This window comes from Mercenaria mercenaria, chromosome 5 (assembly GCF_021730395.1).
Source record: "Mercenaria mercenaria strain notata chromosome 5, MADL_Memer_1, whole genome shotgun sequence".
Classification (NCBI taxonomy): domain Eukaryota; kingdom Metazoa; phylum Mollusca; class Bivalvia; order Venerida; family Veneridae; genus Mercenaria; species Mercenaria mercenaria.
In genome coordinates, this window is record NC_069365.1 from 76,788,137 (window position 1) to 76,809,014 (window position 20,878).

Consider the following 20,878-nt stretch of genomic DNA (forward strand, 5'->3'; position numbering starts at 1 on the left):
TTTTGCACACGTATTTACCATAGAAGACTAAATCATCATGTCACATGCAATCCATTCCTCACAGATAAAAAAAAATACTATTCTAAGTGTTCAAACAAAATGTAATAGATCTATATTTTAATTTGAGGTAACACATTTAGAACAGTAGTATAAAATAAAGTTACATTGAGTGAATTTTGATTGACATCACCTTGAAGATTGTGTTTGAGCGTGGAGTACTTAAATTCTTTCTTAGTGACCTTCACATTGTTGCGGAGAGCAATAATATTGATGACATTTGGTCACATTGGCCCTCCTGTTTTGTATTGCACTGTGCTCGACACAAATCTTCTAGAAAACAACAGGTTGGAAACCGTTCTTGAAATATTGACATGATAGTGAGATTTATTTCATATCTTAGACTCAGATATTTGAATTGAATGAAATTATTTGTTTTACCCATAAGTTATATCAAAGTATGGAGATATGAAAAAGCGGACTGTAAAATTACTAAAATCTCAACCCATTGTATCTCTTAAATGTTCACTCTCTACTTTTCGCATAATAAAAAGGGTCATTGGCGTTGATAAGGAGCTGTTCGAGTTTGAGCAAACTGTCATGTTTTTATGATTTTTTTTTTCAAACAAAACTGATGCTGTTGTGTTTGAGCTAGTCCAGCAAAGCAGCTATTGTCGGTCAATGTCACTTTAATTTGTGGTGTTCGTCTGCATGCTTGCAGACGATAACTGGCACGTGCGCATGATGAATGATGTAATCACTGACGCTACCCATGATGGTACGCCGTATTGTGCCGAGACCTCTAGTTCCGGTAATGATCAAATCAACGTTCTGTTGATGTGAAGCTTTTACGATTGCCTCCCCTGGTCTATGTGGTCTTTCAACACGTTCGAGTGTATGTTTTATCTGAAAAAGAAAATGTCAGTTCTGAAATGATGTAGTTATGCTGCATTCATTCAAATCATACATGAGAAAATAAAAAAAAAATGCTTGGAAAATTAATTTCGCAATTATAAAAATAGTCACCGAGTACTTCTTTCTGCGGAGCAGTATAATCACAAATTCTCAATAAGGAAACCTCACTTTAGACTTTGTTACACCCAACAGATACAAAATTGTCTACAGATGCTCATGAGTATTGATGCATTATACAATAAAAGATGCTGAGTAACAGATTTTGTTTTACAGGTATAAAGTTCAGACGTACAACGAAGGTGAACTTTGGCCCTGCACGTTACACTCGAGTCTCCTTATAAAAACAAGAGGCGGAAGGCCTTACGTTGTATTTCTTGGCAACATGATCTAGTTTCTTGAACACTTGCTTCACAGATTCCTCGTGCTGTTCTACCATGGCCTCAACAGTAGCGGGACTGGCTAGGAGTACTGTCGCTATAAAATATGCGATACCATTTACTGACAGTTTATTTAGATTGGCAATGTTCGCAATGTTGCTTAAATATGCTTTCATTCTATTTAAAACATGTATTGTCACGGCCAATGGTGTAAGAGATTTTTCTGAATTTAGTATGAAAATATGGTTGAATATAGTCCTGACGGTTATTTCAGCTTATTCAGAGTATGTATTGTCACTGACAATGGCGAGTTTGGAAGCGACGTTTCATTTTATTTCAAGAACAACAGAAATCTGGCTTAAAGTACCATAATGCTTTTACATGTAATTGTTTTTTGTTGTTGTTTTTTTGTTGGTTTTTTTTTTTTGAGTGTGGGGGGTGTTGTTTTTTAAAGCAAAAACCAGATAATGCAGATAGAGAATATGTATAAATACATGGTTAGAAAGCACTGCTTTCAATGTTGCGCAAAAATTTAAATACTGTCAGAGACATAAAGGGAGGTAATAAAAAAGGCTAAATTAAATAATAATTTCTACAATGTTAATCCAATAGTCAAATCTGTGAGATAACACTTACCGAAGGCAGGACTTGAAATAAAAAGAAATTAGTATATGTTTCTTTCAAAACAATAGAAAGTGTGGCAGTCATATTATAGTCTAAGCCATTTTGGCCCTTTAAATACAGTCCTGACGTTTACTTTCACAGGTGCTAGACACATAATCATATATTTTACTTAATCAGGTCTATATATGTATATAAGATATATACATATATAGGCCTGATTAAGTAAAACATCTGATTATGTGTCTAGCACCTGTGTTTACATTTAGATTCTTTAGATCATGTGTCGTCACTGATAATGGTCAGGTAATAAGTAATGTTGCTGAAACATAAATTCAGCAATATTTTTATTACATAACCATTGTCAGTGACAACACATAAAGAATCTGAAAAAGTTACAAAATCATAACGTTTACTTTAAAATTATTTCCAAGCATATATTGTCTCTGACAATGCCATGTGGCAGCTGCAGGCTTCAGTTAAAACTATGGTAACGGGCCCGTAATGACAATCGGCAAGTTAAGTATTTCTCCGTATTTCCAAAGATGTTTTACGGAGAGCCATGTGCGCTTTCCCCCGAAGAATGCCGAATTGCTTAACGAGAGTACGTAATCACACGGAAGTTGCCGAGTATCATTACAGGTCAACTGCCTTAAGAAACATACATATTTAGGGACTTACTTGGAATGTTAATGTTATATTCCGCACAGTAGGCCATAATCACATCGTCAGTCTCCTTGTAAACATTTTCAGCGTACCCTAACAGAAAGAAAAAGGAACATTTTATACTGTAAATTCTGTTTTGTGCTTTGTCAAGTTTTGTGTAAGAATAAGACACGTAAAATGTTGTTCTTTCATATATATATGTTCCCATGCAGAGACATTGTTTTCGAATTAGAAGAAAATATTTACAATATATCACTCACTCATAAAAATGCTAGCCCAAGTAACGAACTGTCAGCTCGTATACACAACGGTACGAAAGATATAACGATGAATAAATCGAATACGTGTACATACATAAAGATGACCGTTCTTTACAGGGTCACCCTATATACAGGCGGCTGTTATTGCAGGTCGGACTGTATACCCGTCCCTTAAGTTACATTTGATACGTACTGCATCATTACATGAATTGTCTTAAATCTTCACTCATGTCAGAACTAGGCATTAGCAGCCGTAATTTATGATAATAGACTCGACTTATAAAACAGTGTAACTTCTCTAAATGATACACCTCCAAAAACGGACACCTTTCTTCAAATGCAGATACATTGTTCCTGTTACGGCCACGAACCGAAACCGAACCGAAAAAAGTAATGCATTAATTATCAGGTCTAGGAAAGTGGAGTATTTACAGATTATCTGTAAATTTACAGATAATCTATAAATTTACAGATTTTTCAATCTGTAAATTTACAGATCAAGTGTTTGAAAACTGATGAAATTATAGTTAGACACAAAATTGCAGCTTGAAATTAATTGATTTACGTATGATATGTATAAATAAAGGTCAATTGTAACTTTCAGTAATTTCTGTTTACTTTGATTTTTCCAAAAATGCCAAAAACTGAAAGTCAACAAAAATGTCTGAAACCCACAAATGACCTTAATTTATGCATGCTTTAAATAAACCAATTAATTCCATGCTGCGGTTTTGAGGATAAATGTAATTTTATCAGTTTTCATACACACAATCTGTAAATTTACAGATTGAAAAATCTGTAAATTTATAGATTATCTGTAAATTTACAGATAATCTGTAAATACTCCACTTTCCTAGACCTGATTTTGATCAATTGGCCATTTCACATATTACACGGTGGCGATACCCTGGGTATGCAGGGGAGCAAAATGGCGGCGGAATCTCTCGATTCAGGTAACATATTTCATCATTACTGTCTTAATACTTAACCAATTTAACGAAGTAAAGACAAGTGCCTGCTCATAAGAATACTACGCCCTCGGATATAAAGCTTAGGCTCCTGAGTTTCGTAGTTTTTGTGAAAAGTGCAACGGCGCATTCTGACGGAAAAAATAAACTGCTATGTAGGGGAGCGTTTTTATGAAAACGACTAAACCAGCTATCCCCGTGTGTTTCGAAAAACGGCTTGTAGGGCGGAACCGGGCTTGACATGTTCCAAAGCTGTTGTAGAACTTTAGCAAGTGAAATCGCCAGTTTTCGGCAATTCCGGGCGATTGAAAGGAAATGCTATGTGGGGGAGGTGTTTTCATTATGTTATGTGGGGGGGGGGTGCTTTTGACATGTGGGGGTGACTTAACTGGCTGCTAGGCTGCTAGAGGCACGCAGTGATATGATCATTTGATATATAAAGTAAATATAATATGGATAGAAATTATCTCAGTGGAAAAAACCTTTTCAAGAATTTTTCATTTTGAAGGTGGATGTGAAGTAAACATATAAATGCCTTCTACGGAGACATTTGGGTACATATCTCTGGAACAGATTGTCAACTCCGTTTGCTCAGATTCGTACTTGTATTTTGAAAATATTCCCTGTGTTTTTATCCCCGTATCCGTTAAATCGGGGGCAATATCTCTCACACACACACGCACACACACACACACACACACACACAACACGTAAACATATCACATAAATAATTCATTTCTTAACTGATATCAATGAAACTCACATACTTTACTCTTTGTCATATTACTTTTACATTGATATATAGACATGTTACAATGACCTTCAAGATAACTTTTTCACGGTAAGACACTTGGCAATTTTCCTATTTATCAAATTAATGCTAATAAATGATTAATTTCTTTATATATACATTTGAAACTCACACATGCTTCTCCTCGCTGAAAAATATGAACTCGGCATTCAAGATAACTTTTTCGAGGCCAAACACTAAGCAAATTTCTTATGTTTTACCATTACTTTTTCATTTCTTTATGAAATCCTTCCATATTCACACATCCCATTCATTGTACATGCCCATTACATTGGTAAATAAACATTTGACCTTGGTCTTCGTTTTGACATATTTACACGTCAAGCACGTAGCTCTTTTTTTCGGCTTCATATTTTAACGGGGGCATTGTGCTTCAAAAACACATCTTGTTTTTCTTAGTTTTCTCATATACTTATAGCCAGTTAGCATACTCCATGCCCCACCTACCAAATATTTTATTTTGTTTTCGGTGCTACGAGTGCCGTGGCAGCAATCTTTCCTTATCTAATTTTCTGATTAACTTTTTAACTTTAAATGAAGAAGAAGAACGTGTTTTTATACTTATTAATTATAATGTAAACAGAAATATATAGTGAAAGTTAAAATCGTAGCATGATATTCCAAACCGAATTGTTGTACATTGTTCCAGACAGAAATTTAGCCTTTGTATGTGAAAGAATTTGACCCATCAAAATATTGTTCGAACGGCCAATTATTTCCCCTATGTACCAGCAGTAAATTTATACGGGCCAACACGGTTCTTGCAATTGAAAAAAAAAAAAGAATTGAAAGGTTCTATTCAATAATATTATGTTTCACGTGCAGTTTCTTTTTAAAATAAGGAGGAAGATAGTGATATCGAAAATGTTTAAAATCGTTATTTAGACAACTGCTTTACCACTTAGAACCATAGAATATTTTAAGTTTCAACTGTCATGACTTTATTTCAGTACAATACAACTTCTAATGCCACCTTTAATATTTTTTTCCAATTTCTTTAAAAGAGTTTTTTATGAACGTTACCATCGCTGTTCCTGGTTGTGGAAATGCAGCAGATCAACTGATATAAACCCCGGTCGCAAAATTCGCAAAAAATCCAACAGCGGCAACGGAGATATAATATGTTTTTAGTAATTTTTTTAGTCACAAGAATTGGTATTTGTGAATATGAGTCAAATGTGTGAAGTAATAAAAAACATTACAGCAAATTAACAGTTTTTAGCGTTTAATCAGTAGATGTCAAATATCAGATGGACATCAAAATGACTATGTTCCGACTTTTAAAAGTAAAGGTGAAAAGTCAAATAAAGGTAAAGGTCAAATATTAAAGAATATAATTGAACGTCTTGTCAACAAGGTTGTTATTTGATTTTTAGCCAAATCGGTCAAGTACTAATTTAGAACAAGTTATGGCCAAATTTAATATAATAGATCCAGGCCCCTTATGACACCTATAGCTTTATATCTAGGTGTCGTATTGAAAATGCACTCTCCGAAGGCCATAGCAGTATCGTGATCAAGTTTCAAGTTTCTAGTGCCAACTATGTATGAGAAGAAATATGCAATGACGAACGGACGGACATCATCACAATATATATTGACATATAATATGCCTTTAACATTTAAAAGTATTTTTCGCCGGCTTTATTTGTCCATATTATTGCGTGTCTCTAACAGCCAGTTAAGTCACCCCCACATGTCAAAAGCACCCCCACATAACATAATGAAAACACCTCCCCCACATAGCATTTCTTTTCAATCGCCCGGAATTGCCGAAAACTGGCGATTTCACTTGCTAAAGTTCTACAACAGCTTTGGAACATGTCAAGCCCGGTTCCGCCCTACAAGCCGTTTTTTCGAAACATACGGGGATAGCTGGTTTAGTCATTTTCATAAAATGCCCCCCTACATAGCAGTTGCATTTTTTCCTTCAGAATGCGCCGTTGCACTTTTCACAAAAACTACGAAACTCAGGAGCCAAAGCTTTATAGCCAAGGGTGTAGTATTCTTATGAGCGGGCACTCGTCTTTATTTCTTTAAAATTGGTTAAGTATTAAGACAGTAATAATGAAAAATGTTATCTGAATCGAGAGATTCCGCCGCCATTTTGCACCCCTGCATACCCAGGGTATCGCCACCGTGATATATTCGCCGAAACTAAACCGAAACGTAAAATGAAATCGAACCGAAAACATGATCCATGCTGGTTTCCGTATTCTGTCCGAAAAGTAGGGTCATGTTTTTGCATAAGTTGGTCGAATTACACATTTTTCGCAGAACAAATTTCGGCGTATATATGAAAGCTCTTGCCGACGGGAAAAATGACATTGGTTCGAAATCCGTTTTAGTTCGGTGTATATGTGAAACAGCCGTTAGACAAAAGTCTTAACAAATGCAGCAACCCTGTACAACAAATATATTTTAGCTATCTAGTGGTGGTGTTTGTTCTGTAATGATAGTTCTGTAATCTACATACAGAACTATAAAAATAATGTCTAAAATTGAAAACTCGCTTACATTCGAATGCAAACAGTGCATGTTTACTTCCATCCATAGCAATAAGCACAGTTCTCCGAGATTTTTCATCCTGTTTATCATCCATCATTATTATACCTGCACGAGCCGAGGTTTCTTCACGTAAACATATTACTGTATTTCAGGTGCATTTTTGCACGACAGTAAACTCGTCTGTAGGAATGTAACTTGCTACATGTGTGTATACGTTTGGTGAAGGAATTTACTCATCTCTTATATAATAGAAAGGTGATTAATAGTAAATACTTTAATGTATGGTGGCATTTCCGTTCTTCTTCGTTTTTTTATTCTCGTTTTATTCTACATGCTGCGAAAAAAAATATTTAAGGTTATGGGTGGGGTGGGGGAAAGGTTTAGGGGGGAGGGGGCGGGGGCGACGCTCTCTTTTTGCATAACGCGAAAAGAAAACTGCAAACCTTTCTCTTTCTGTTCAAGCTATATACATGTACATGGAATTAATAAACTTCCAAGTGATATTAAATATATAGGGCTCGAACTTAGCACCGCTGGAGTGTAGCTCTCTGACATAGACGACCCAAATCTCTTCCTATGGCATACGATGTAATTATATTATAACATATAGATCTATTCTTATATAAAATCAAATAAATCAAAATTGTTGTCGAGGTCCGAAAGATCGTGAGTCAAAAGTTTTGTCTACTCACCAGTAAGTCGTTCAATAATTGTTTCATTATACATGACATCAGAAATTAATCATCACAGATTTATTTATTCACTTTTTGTTTATAAGCCCTGCAAATCTGTGTTGAATATAGACCGCCATATAGCCCAAACTAATAACCGGCAAGTTATATGAGCTGCGTCATGAGAAAACCAACATAGTGCGTTTGCGACCAGCATGGATCCAGACCAGCCAGCGCATCCGTGCAGTCTGGTCAGGATCCATGCTGTTCGCTTTCAAAGCCTATTGTAATGAGAGAAACCGTTAGCGAACAGCATGGATCCTGGCCGATGCGCAGGCTGGTCTGGATCCATGCTGGTAGCACACGCACTATGTTGGTTTTCTTATGGCACGGCTCAATAACGTCATGAGTAGTATAAGGCAGCTCTTTGGCATCAGGTATGCGCATGCGTGAAAATCACATGCACAGCACGTGCGTCGGCCATCTTGAAGAACAAGCGCGTAACGGTCATCTTGAGGCATACAGACACTAAATAGAAAAATGGCGCGAAAAAAAATGATAGTCGCATAATGGCGGACACAAATAGTCCTTAGTTTTTTTGCTCTGTAGAGCTATTTTCCTTATTTTCTTTGCATTTTTTTTTTTGCTAAAATCACATGACAGATCTATGCTTGACATGTAGGTAGCATTTTCATAATGAAATAACAACATGACAAAATTTTTCATGGAAACTTAGATCATACACCACCAGTATAATTTGGGGTCTCATTTTTTAGCTGATTTTGCAGTTTGTGTGTTTGACTGAAATTATTTTTCTTGCATCAAACATGACCCCCACTTTTCTTTTGATTTTTAGTTAGCACTGACAATATTCTTCAAGAAAATGTAAGTTACAGAAATTTAAAATGGGTCCTGATGTGTGCTGCGGTCATTGGAAATAGGTCAGTTTTATATAGAATAAAGAACAACAACGTTTTAGTGTGTTATAACCTTGAAAAACAAGCGCGCGGCGGCCATATTGGATCCTATTTTTAGACAATTCCGGAGGCGGACTCATTGAGGGTCAGATGTTCAACCCTAGTAATGACCCTTGAATTACTTTACAAGCATAGGCATGTTCATGCTTCAACATGCACGTCTGTGAAATAAAAAGTTTGCAGAAATGATCAAAATTAGTTATTTCTTTCACAACCTCAACATGAAAACAACATTTTCACTTTCCAATCATGCTTTGGAAAAGCATCTGGATGCTACTAAATTGAACGCCTCTGTGTTTTATAGCAAAGGAATGATGTATCGCGCTCTCGGAAATGTATACAAGTACATGAAAAAATAAGTTCATTAATGAGAATATTTCTACAAACAAGCTTAGACAAGTTCATGCTGCGCCTATTATTGATATGTCCGTGGTTCCCACTTCAACTGCCAGTAGGTAATTATACGAGATCATTAAAAACCTATTATTGGACTACATGTTTATCACACACACAAAAGTGACCTCTCTACTTGCAATTAAAAGATCCCATCAGACCCCTAAATAGAGACAACAAAGGCATGCGATATACTTGTAAATCCATTACACCTAATAACCCTGGGAGTACTGGACTTATCAAGTCAGTTCTCAGTATATACAAGAGGCGCTTAGTCCTAAAAAAATCTTTATTTCTACGTACACTTTATTATCAATGCTTTGTGTCACGAATAAGGTAAGTGTTCGATCTACATTGTATTTTTACAACATGAAATTATTGTACACTATGCAATTTCGATCGTGTTAAACTTATTTTTATAGACTGATGTGAAATAAACCACAGTCACTTAGTTAATACAAATACAAATACATTTCTATAGCGCAAAAATGTATAAATAATATTCTTCTGCACTTCACAAAGCCATTTCCAAGAAAATAATACTGAAAGTACGCTCCACACTTAATAGTTTGTTCATTCACTTTTTTTTCACAAGATTTATTCCTCGTTCCACAGAACAGAATACATACTTGTCCATATCTTCAAAACAGAATTTTGAAGAGACATTCCCATTAAAGTGGAATTATACGCATTTTTCAAGTAAAAATCCAGCTGAAATAGATGTGTGTGTAAAAAGAGTTGAGGAAATTATAGCTTTTAACCCAATATACCAAACTCTTCCTGTTACCAGTACAAAATAATAACTTCCAAAATATGACTTTTTCTTATTTTGACTGGGGCAATCTTTTTATGAAAAATCAAACTGCATGCAGGAGTTGCTTCCCTTCAACTTCAGAAATCACTACATATAGGTAAGGGAGATCACTGTGTAGAAGATTGAAGGAAAGAACTGTTATATTATTAGCCCGATTTCTGTATTTCTAAAGTATCAACTTCAAATACTTATGCGGCATTATTGTTAATTTAACACATTTATATGTACAGCAACTGAAAACTGCTTTTACGAAACATTTACCAAAAATACACTATATGCAGTAAGATGCGCATAATGACACTTTAAAAAGGCATTAGTTTGAAGCCAGGCGGTGTCATGTTTATTACTATATGGTAATAGACAATGAGCAAATTCATATGCGAGTGTAGAAACAAACTGCATAGCTCCAACATTATAACAACTGATATGAATCGAATGCACAAATCCTTTTGCAAATTTGGTATATCCAAACAGTCCTTTTAGGGGTTCATTATGAATGTAGACATCTAAAATTTGGAAGTTCACATCCTTCTCTGATATAATTGATTTTAAGAATCCAAGTACCTGTAAAATAATAATGAAAAATAAACGTCTTCTGAAAAGTAAAAAAGAAAAAGAAACAAACCTATAATGCCAAATTGCTTTAAACTGTATGTGAATAATATTCATTGAGAAATTAATTAATGGAGTGTGTATATAAAATTGTATTATCTATAAAACTGTCTCACAAAACCTATTTACATCATTTTATATGAATGACATATACCTCTAACGTCAAGGAAACTGCTGCTGACATGTCCAATGTCTTTTCGGGCTGAACTTGAAGATAATTTGTGTCTTTACGAATGTACACATTAACTAAGTTTTTTGGTACTTCCAGAATAACTTTGTTATACACAGCGAAATCAGACCCATCTGCTGCAATTTGAATTTTTGTATTTCCTGTAATAGAAAAAAGAACGTGCACTTTACGGTATTAATCAATTTCATATAAGATAATGTGTCAAAATTGATTTTACTATACGCTAATTCTATTGTATTTCATCTACACTATCAAAGGTAAACTAAATAACTAATCTTACCTAATTTATGCCCATCTTGTCCAGAGCATTTCAAAGCAAATATTATACTCTTAACGTCAATTGAAACGTTAAGCAATACATTTGAATTCATATTTAAATATGTAAAAATACACCTTGATATGAGAAAAAAAATTGAATAGAGAGTCCCTTCTTTTCCAGGCTTTTAGATTAATTATAGGAAAGCAACCCTCTTGAAGATGCCTCATGCATTTTTCAATTAAATATTTCTTTGAATGTAGAGATTTTGAAGTGGTGGTCATTTACTTCAATTATTGTAATTACTTGCCCCCTATATATGAATATCGCTAAATCCAAACCTAAACAATTCTGGAAACATATAAAGAAACAATACAAAAAGCAGAATATACAGTCAGATAATTTAAATTTAGACGATCTTAGCAATCACTTTCAGACTTTGTTCGGGGGTCTAAATGCCAATTTACAAAATTTAGATATACACGACCAATATGATGAAGAATTAGACGTAGAAATTTCTCCGTTAGAATTAAAGCACGCTGTCTTTTCCCAAAACAATGGAAAAAGCCCTGGGCTCGATCAGTTAATTGCGGAATTATTTAAGTGTTCTTTTGATCTGATAAGCCATTTTCTGCTTAAGTTGTTTAACAAGATGTTTATGAATGCTGAATATCCAAAATCTTGGGGTGAAGGCATAATTGTTCCCGTTTTTAAAAGTGGAAATGCTGATGACCAAAAAAACTACAGAGGAATAACCGTTATTAATATCTTAGGAAAAATTTATTCTCAAATTTTGCTAAACCGCCTTACGAAATGGTCTGTCAAATACGACAAAATCAATCCGAACCAATTTTGGTTTCAGAAAGGCAAGTCAACGGTGGATTGTATTTTCATATTACATTCGCTAATTTCAAAAGTATTAAGTGATCGCAAAAAACTTTACTGCATCTTCATTGATTTTGAAAAATGTTTTGATAAAATAGATAGGACGCTTCTTTTAAGTAAGCTTCTGCATCAAAGCATCAGTTCTAGATTTGTTAGAACTCTTCGAGCTATGTATGAAACCGTAAAATTTTGTGTTAGACACAAGACAACGTCTGAGTTTTTCGAATCGGGGATCGGATTGAAACAAGGAGATCCTAGTTCGACTCTGCTATTTTTATTTTTCGTAAATGATATGAAAGAAAACATAAATTCAAATTTAGATGGGATAATTAGTGTCAATGAAATCCAGTTTTTCCTTATTATGTTTGCAGACGATACTGCACTGTTTGCGACAGATCCAGAATCACTACAGCTTATGTTAAATGACTTAGAAACTTATTGTAATCGATGGTCCTTGAAAATAAATGCAAATAAAACTAAAGTCATGATATTTGAATCGGGAAATAGGGGGACAACGTATGATTTTTACTTAAATAACGTTAAGCTCGATATTGTTACATCATTTAAGTATCTTGGAGTATATTTCTTTAAAAATAATAACTGGAATCGTACACAGAAACGCTTGGCAAAACACGCATCTTTCTCATTACATAATCTTTTTATCGTATGTAATCAAGTGGAACTACCAGCATCCTAAAAATGTAAACTTTTTGATAGTCTAGTCAGTTCTATTATGAACTATAGTGCCGAGGTTTGGGGTTATCATGAAGGTAAAGATATTGAACTTATTCATACCAAATTCTGTAGAAAAGTTCTCGGGGTTAAATTATCGACTAACCGGGATTGTTTATACGGGAAGCTTGGTAGATACCCGATGTATGTACAAAGGCAAATAATTATGATAAAATTTTGGCTTAAAATCTTAAACTTACCAGAAAATAGTACAGTTTTTAATGTGTACAGCATGTTAAATACTGATGCGGATAATCAAAATAATTATAATGGTTCAAATTGGGCATATGACATAAAACAATTGCTTGATGAAATAGGAATGTCAAATGTATGGTTAAGCCAGAAGCAAATGAATGTCAGTTTTCAGGTTATTAAACAACGTATTCTTGAAATCTATATGCAGAGGTGGTATGCAAGTATCAACAATTCTAGACGGCTTATATCGTATGCGTGTTTTAAACACGATTTTATTTTTGAAAACTACTTGAATTTTATATCAGACAGTCGTTTCAGAATTGCATTGAGTAGGTTCAGAACTTCTTCGCACAGTCTAAACATCGAAACTGGAAGATATAATAACATAGATAGAATAAACAGATTATGTAACAATTGTAACATGAACGTATTAGAAGATGAATATCATTTTTTGTTAGTTTGTCCCAAGTTTAGAAATTTAAGACAGAAATATTTTAAAAGATACTACTGTCATTGGCCAAATATGTTTAAATTTGAAAACCTTATGTCCGAACATAATAAAAGTACTGTAAATAATTTAGCAAAATTTATATACTTCGCAAATAATTCAAGAATTTAAAGGATGGATAGTATGATTTATACTTCTCTGACAACTTTCTTTTATATTTTATGGTGTTAATGCATCATTTCAAGTTCACAATTGTATATGTTTGTAAATTATTGGCTATATATACCTTTCAGGTGTTTAATGCTGAATAAAATGTTGTTGTTGTTGTTGTTGAATAGAATTTTTCGGCGACGCCGTCTAAATTCGTTTTCGTTACCTATGCCACGTGACTTCAGTTTGCAAATCAAACTGCTTGATAACGCGTTATAGATAATTTATCAAAATGGAAGATTTATGAATGGGGGCATCATTTATTTATTTATATATTTAGTTATTATATTGTAATACTGACATATGACATCTAGATATGAAAGGCGTTATTGTGAAAACATCATATTTTGTTAGAATTGAATTGTACTATTATTTTCTTATGAGCCTTCAATATATTGTTAAAATATCTTACCTCATTTATTCATGTATTCATGAAATGAGTGAAATAAAAGGTTTTTGACTTGACTTGACTTGACTTGGCAACACTCTGCCTGATTGGACGAGAGTGTCAATTTCTTTCACTCTGTTGATTGTGCTACGCTGAGTGAAATGTAGACAAAGCGTTTATCCTAAACGACGCTGTTCACAGTTTTAAAGCTAACTTTGGCTCAGTATATTTAGCATTCCCCCAAGAATATTGATATATCTCAAAATGATATGTAAGTTTAATAAAAATGATAAAAACCTGTTCAAATACCAACATATATCAAATTAAAGAAAGAGCTGAATACGGTCTGCGTATCACATGAATAAGGGTGTGATAAGAGTCTTTTATGTAGAGAAGTGCTTTTTAAAAGATTTTCCTTGTTACAATTGTCATCTGTATATGAAAAGGTTTCTTGCTTTTGTGACTTATTCAGATTGCATATTAAAATGAGTACTTGTTTTCTTTGATATATTTGTTATAAATTATTTAACTGATTTATTATACTCGTATATGAATATTTTTCTTTAGTATGGTATGCAAATATTGAACTCAATTGAAATCTGTTTTATTATATATATGCTATATAATGACTGAATCTCATTACACTGAAATGAAGGTACGCTGTATACAGTTTGTCTATGTGATATGACTACGGTCAAACTTTGCTTATGAAACAGAAATATTGAAATAATTACAATTGTATGTTTTGCTTGACCTTCACTTTTTTATAGGTGTGACGGCATTGTCCAAAGATTCATGAATAGCGAATATGCATTTGTTAAAGCGGGATCAGTTGGCCTTTTTTTAGAAATAAATAAAAATAATAAATAAAAAAATCCTTTAATTGATTTTTTCTCATGTATTCTAATCAAACTTGATTTGTAGCATCTTTATTAGGCCCGCAGCCAACTTTGTTCAGCTGGGACATTTGACCCCTTTTAGGGGCTGCTAGAGCTAAAACTAGAAATACCTTTGACTTCATCTCAGTGTTGTAATATTTTCTGGTTCTTCGGGATCATTGATTTCAATTAATTTAGATTTGAAGATTAAATACCGCTTAAGCCGGTTCTAGGGGGGCGTGAGCAGTGTTGCATTTTCCATTACTGCGCATGAACAGACTCAATCAAACCGAGTCTGCAATTTTCACTGTTTGCCTTGTTTTCGGTGCTTCCGAGGGATCTTCTTTCCAGATTTTATTTATACAGCGTCTCATGAACATCTTGGTGGATCTTTGTCATACTTGGTCTGGAGCATCATTATAAGGTCCTCTTCCAAATTTATTTATATAGGAAGTCGGGCCCTATTAGGGACCACTATAGCTAAAAGTAGATATGCCTTTCTTTGCATTAACCACTAGAATGTAATGGATTTTTATCAAACTCGATGTGTAACAATATCGTAAGGTCTCCTGCTATTTTGTTACAAATGGGAATAGGGACCAATTTAGCTAAAAATATAAACACGTTTAATGACCTCTTTTCATGAACGCCTTCATGAATCTTCATCAGACTACTGCTGTAATTATTCGTCTAAGGATAAACGAAACAAAATTGCAACCCTACGAAACCTTTGCGAAAAATTAAAAGAGAACCATTTAAATTGTTAAAGCGCTGTGTTTAGTTTTGCAATTTGAAAAAATGTTAGATGAAAGATAAATGTTAGATGAAAAATTCATAAACTTCTTTCCTTATTACAATTCGCCGACTATCATTTTTAAAGATATTTCTTGTCTAGAATGTTTTCTCAGCAAATGGTTTAACACGCATTAACGGTGAAAGGGAAATAAATCTTTAATACACGCTCTTCTGCTGACAGATAACGTTATCTTTTTTTAATTGAATACCAGTATATACCGATTATACAAAACTGCTGTTATCACTAACCACAACTTCATAGGACTGGACCTTGAAACGGAGTTAAATAAAAAAAAGTGTAAACGAACATGAATTTCCTTTACGTTGCATTCAAAATCATGACAAGGAAATTCATTGATGCAAGCGTCAAAGACGCCGCCAAGTGTTGTGTCTGAAGTACATTTATTGCAATATGAGAAATCACCTAATTATTAGTTTGGTTAGCCTGACTGGTTACAAATTATCAACATTTATTACCGTAGAAAACAATCACTAAACTAGAGAAGACTGAGGGTGTTCCGGATGGTCTTTTTTATCTGCATCTAACGGTTTAGCAGAATTGTTCTATTTTGCTCTAGCCCCCTCCCCATATTTGAAGAAGATTGGAAGAGGACCCTTAAATGATGCTCCAATCAATGTTTGATGAATATCCATTAAGCTGTTAATGAGAACAAGTCATTAAGATGTATTTCTCTTTTTAGCTCTAGTGGCTTGTGATGATATGCGCAATATTTAACAGAACGCCCAAAAGAAAAACAATACACGCAAAATGTTATTTATACAAATGTGTCTTCAACGGTAAAATATATCACTAAAACTTACATAATATGACATAAAACCAGCATTTTAAAACAATTAAGAACTGGTTTCAGTGAAAAAGCAGCAATAACACTGCAAATACTAGGATGAATGTCACAAATATGCAGGAAAGTACAAACAAACATTCACACTATTTATTTCTTTATTTATTTGGGTTTTACGGCGCACCAACACAGTATAGGTTATATGGCGCCAAACAGGACTACAAATTTTGGTTTCACATCTCATTTACATCGAAATAAAAACATGAGGTATGGAATCAAAATTTGCATACCTGCTGGAATCACAGAGTTACAGCAAAACCAAGTGTTAAGACCCTATTAGTCGCCTTTTACGATCATGCAACGGTAAGGCAGTGGTTCCAATTCTTTTTATACACAGATCGTCCCAGAACTAAATCTTAATTAAATGTCACTATACATCATAGACAAAACTTGTAGTTAATACGCCAGTGAGTCTGGTAACAGAATGTAAATTCTGAATGCATATGTTGGAAACTCCTCAAAACAATACAAACATCTACATATAACATAAATCAAAGTTTATTAACTAACAACAAAAAAAAAGATGATCACCTTTTCACCAAAACAGAAACTATAACATTCGTCATACTCGGTTGATTTTAACCAAATATGCAGGAAATTACTAATGCACTTAAATACAAACAATCACACAAAATATCAAGCCAATATGAATAACAATTTCCACAATATATGAGTTAAAAATCATGTTTCTGCACTGTTTATTATTTACATTATCTGTTTTATTTTACAGTTTTGTCTAGTTTTGTCTCAATGTAATAAAAAGATGAATAACAGTATGCTTTAATGATATTGTAGTGGTTGCAAACTATAAGAATCTTTCACTGATTGCTGGTAAAGATGGGAATGTCCGGCACAAGGTAACTGTTTAGGCGGTAACGAAGCTCCTGTCGAGAGTTACCCTCGTGCCGGATATTCCCATCTTTACCCGCTGCCAGTGATTGATTCTTTTTCTTGCGTGCCTTATTCTTCAATTTATAGAAGATATAAAGAAAAACAAAGGTTCTTCTTTAAGGCGCTTTTTTGTACACCCCTGGCTGTAAGATGAGTTTTTCTAGCACCGAGAAGCACGGGAAAATCCTGGCCGGCATGCAAGAAAGAAAAATTACTTGATGAAGCATAGGAAATTCATTTTTGAAACCTTTAAAACTCTAAATAGTTCAAGTTTTAGTAGCAAATACAAATTAGTTCATAGGCAAAACATATATGTTATATTCAACAGATATTGTTGCCGTTTTGGTTCGGAAACATGCGATATCAGTTAATTTTCTTTTCATTATGGCATAAGTAATTATATTCCTTTTTTTTAGTTTTTATCATTTTCCATATGACAAGACAGATACATTTTAGGCCGATATGGCTAATGAGAAAAATCCAGTTATAATAAGTAAATTATTAGTTAAAAGAATATATATGATCATAAACATATAAACTGGAAAATTTTATACAAAAAGACATAAATGTAAAAACAAATCATCAGGAACGAAAATTATGGAACAGATAGGAAACCGAATAGAAGAAACAAGATCTGAAAATAATATTCAGTATTAGCTACTGGTATCTGCATTTTACCTGACTGAGCTGTTTTGTCATACTCATATTGAACAAGTAAAATAAATGAAACTCGGATATTTACTAAATTATGTACAAACAATATGAATTTTTATTTTGTCATTTGTCACGAAATAGACACGTCCTCATGTTTATCATTTAGGATAGGTTGTATCTGACTACTTTATTAAAGTCATAGGTATGTAGCAACAATGTGCTGCGCCAACGATCACTGCTCTGGCACAATCCGCCGGAATATATATACGTTTCTGTGGGAATTTCCTTTTTATGGCACTGCGCAAATTAGAAGTATAGTAAATAACATCTTCATCCGGGCCAACCAACACAATGACATCAGTTTCACTGCTTGATCGTTTTCCAAGAGCCTTTTTACCTTCAAATATTGAATATAGATATTTTAGCGCTAATATTAAATGAAAGAAATTACAAAGGGTTTACGCCACATCCATGTACATATCATTAATTTTTTTTTTTGATATCGTAAATGCGAGAATACAGATGTGTTAATTGTTATGTTTAGTACTCATGAATGACATTTACCATGATAACATTCTGTTATTCAGAGATGCCGTACCATAGATGATATTTTATATTTCCGCAATTCGTATATCGAACGTGAGGTACACGACGAAATCTTCATGAAGCTTAAAGATGACGAACGAGTCTGAAATACCTCCATTTCCTCTCACCATTGTGTTTTAAAGTTGAAAAGAAGATAAATCAATTCAATCTATCATTTAAGTTATTAAGAAAAAAAGAAAAGGTTTCCAGATAAGAATTTCGTTCTAAGGGGAAATAATATTGAAATCATTAAAGACAAAGATACAACTCATCATGGTTTACTATAAGTTATACAAGTTTGTTTAAATACCATACAGTAGTTGCAAAGGAACACTAGTACTTGTAGTTCGACATAGTTCGTAAAAAAATTGAAATATTAAATACAAAAAAAGAAAAAAAAACTAAAATATTACAGATTATACTATACACTGATTCTGGTATGCCAGGTATGTGGCCTATGGGAATGATAAGGTCTGCGTATTGGTGGTAATGGCCAATACACAAGACTGGACCATTGATAGACTTGCTTCTGTTTATCATAATAAGCTACTGTATAGCTACTGTGCAGTATATAAATTACAGGTGATATTTCTCACCTTCATAGCAAATCAGTTCTCACCTTTATAACGAGTTTAGAAAGCTTGATTGAATTAGGGCTAAATAAACAAAGTGATAAGATACAACAGTGTTTTTTTGTTGTTTTTCATATTTTTAATAATCAAGTTTTTTAACAATTACATTTCATCATTGCTGTTACATAAAAGAATCGTTATTTAGACGACACAAGGGGAATTATGCATTTTTAATTAATAAAATCTGTCTGTCCATATTCCATTTTTTCTATTAGAAATGCAACTGAACGCTTCTTTAATTTCTAATAAAATCCAGCAATTATCTTTTTTTCTGGTTTTATTTTGTTACTTTTGATAAAAAGATCATAATCATTGAATAAACAAACTTTTAATTTCTTTTATTAAGACTTGAATAATTATTTAATGTTTAAGGAGTGAGAATTGCTTTGCTGTAAGAGTTATTATTTAATTTGCCGGGACAGTACTCAAATCAATTACAATAATTTTGTGTACATTTTGTGTACATTTTGTGTACATTCTACAAAAAAAAAAAACAAACAAAAAAAAAAAAACAGCATTTCAATCAATAAAATGCAAAACACAGGAAATAACCAATTTATCTGTAGGCAATAAAATTTATGATTCTCTGACAATAATTAAGCTACATGTCAAGTCTACCAGGGTTTTATGGACCCTTATCAGACTGGATCAGACAGGATCTTGTATATTGGGGATTAAAAAGTCTGGTATTTGGGGGGCGGGGGGGGGGGGGGGGGGGAGTCACTTATATAGGAGATTTTCTTTGCCTTTAAGTCTACAATTTACCAGTCACAATTATATGTTGATTTTAAATTCCCTAAACAGGTTCGAAGGTAATGTGCAGACATTTAAAATATAACTGGATATGTGTCCATAGGACACTGGTTTCCAAATTACTGTGACTGCACATGATTTAACGAGTCTAACGGTAATATATTTAATATCTATGCAACCAAATTTTTAAGCAGCTTATGGAGTGAAATCCCAAACAGAATACAGAGGTGCATGCGATACAAACTTTTATACCCTTTATGCATATGTTGATTAAATCAAGTGCCATAACTCAGACTTGTCAAACAGAAATGCCAAACAAAAAACCTAGGTACACAACTATATACACTGAAAAAATATTGCAATCATGTTTTATGACCCTAGGGCTAATACGTTTTAAGGTTCGCGCGACACAAACGTTTAGGTCTTTTATATACATTTTTTTACTAAATCAAGGGCCATAACAATGGCCTGGCTAAGTGAAATTTCAAACAAAGTTCCAGGTGCAAAACTTCACATACTAAATAATATTCCTGTAATATTTTATAATCATTGGTCAAAAACTGTTTTCAGAAACATACTTCATAACTTTTAGACCATTTTCGTGCACATATTAGTCTAAGTCAAGGGCCATATAACTCTGGTTGTGTGAAATCCCAATTAGATACCAAGTGCACAGCTACACATGCTAACTGATAATCTTATGAGGTTTGATTACTCTGGGTAAGATACTTTTTGAGATATGCACGACATACGTAAGGACAATAGCAAGGGGGCACAGAAAGGGACAGATCTGATCTGTCATATGTTAAAAAATAGCTGCGGTGTTGGTTGAATTTGTATTTTTGCGTGATAATGACTAAAATGTGTAAAATAATACCGTTATCGGAATAAAAGCATTATTAGGGTAACCATCATGATGTGCCATTCTTGCTT

At 33.6% G+C, this 20,878-nt stretch overlaps 2 protein-coding genes across 2 annotated transcripts in view; both read right to left on the minus strand.

Moving 5' to 3' along the window:
* Positions 1–102: 102 nt before the first annotated feature.
* On the minus strand, positions 103–7,291 carry LOC123557677 (putative universal stress protein SAUSA300_1656). Its single transcript, XM_045349295.2, has 4 exons — positions 7,133–7,291; positions 2,592–2,669; positions 1,277–1,386; positions 103–903 (listed from the first exon to the last, which is right to left on the minus strand). The coding sequence occupies exons 1-4, from the start codon at positions 7,218–7,220 to the stop codon at positions 682–684; spliced, it is 498 nt and encodes a 165-aa protein (XP_045205230.2). The 5' UTR covers positions 7,221–7,291; the 3' UTR covers positions 103–681.
* Positions 7,292–17,362: 10,071 nt separating this feature from the next.
* Positions 17,363–20,878, minus strand: part of LOC128557158 (uncharacterized) — a 252,569-nt gene continuing 249,053 nt past the window's right edge. Inside the window, exon 14 of the mRNA XM_053544035.1 lies at positions 17,363–18,372. Coding sequence (XP_053400010.1) covers positions 18,158–18,372 — 215 coding nt within the window. The 3' untranslated portion in view covers positions 17,363–18,157. The remainder of the gene's footprint in view (positions 18,373–20,878) is intronic.

What these genes read in the sequence shown, in the direction of transcription:
- LOC123557677 (XM_045349295.2), bottom strand. Translation starts at nt 7,220, where the DNA reads ATGATGGATGATAAACAGGATGAAAAATCTCGGAGAACTGTGCTTATT. An exon ending in TGCACTGTTTGCATTCGAAT is followed by an intron (nt 2,670 to 7,132) that starts GTAAGCGAGTTT and finishes TCTTTCTGTTAG; the next exon opens with GGTACGCTGAAAATGTTTAC. An exon ending in ATATAACATTAACATTCCAA is followed by an intron (nt 1,387 to 2,591) that starts GTAAGTCCCTAA and finishes CATATTTTATAG; the next exon opens with CGACAGTACTCCTAGCCAGT.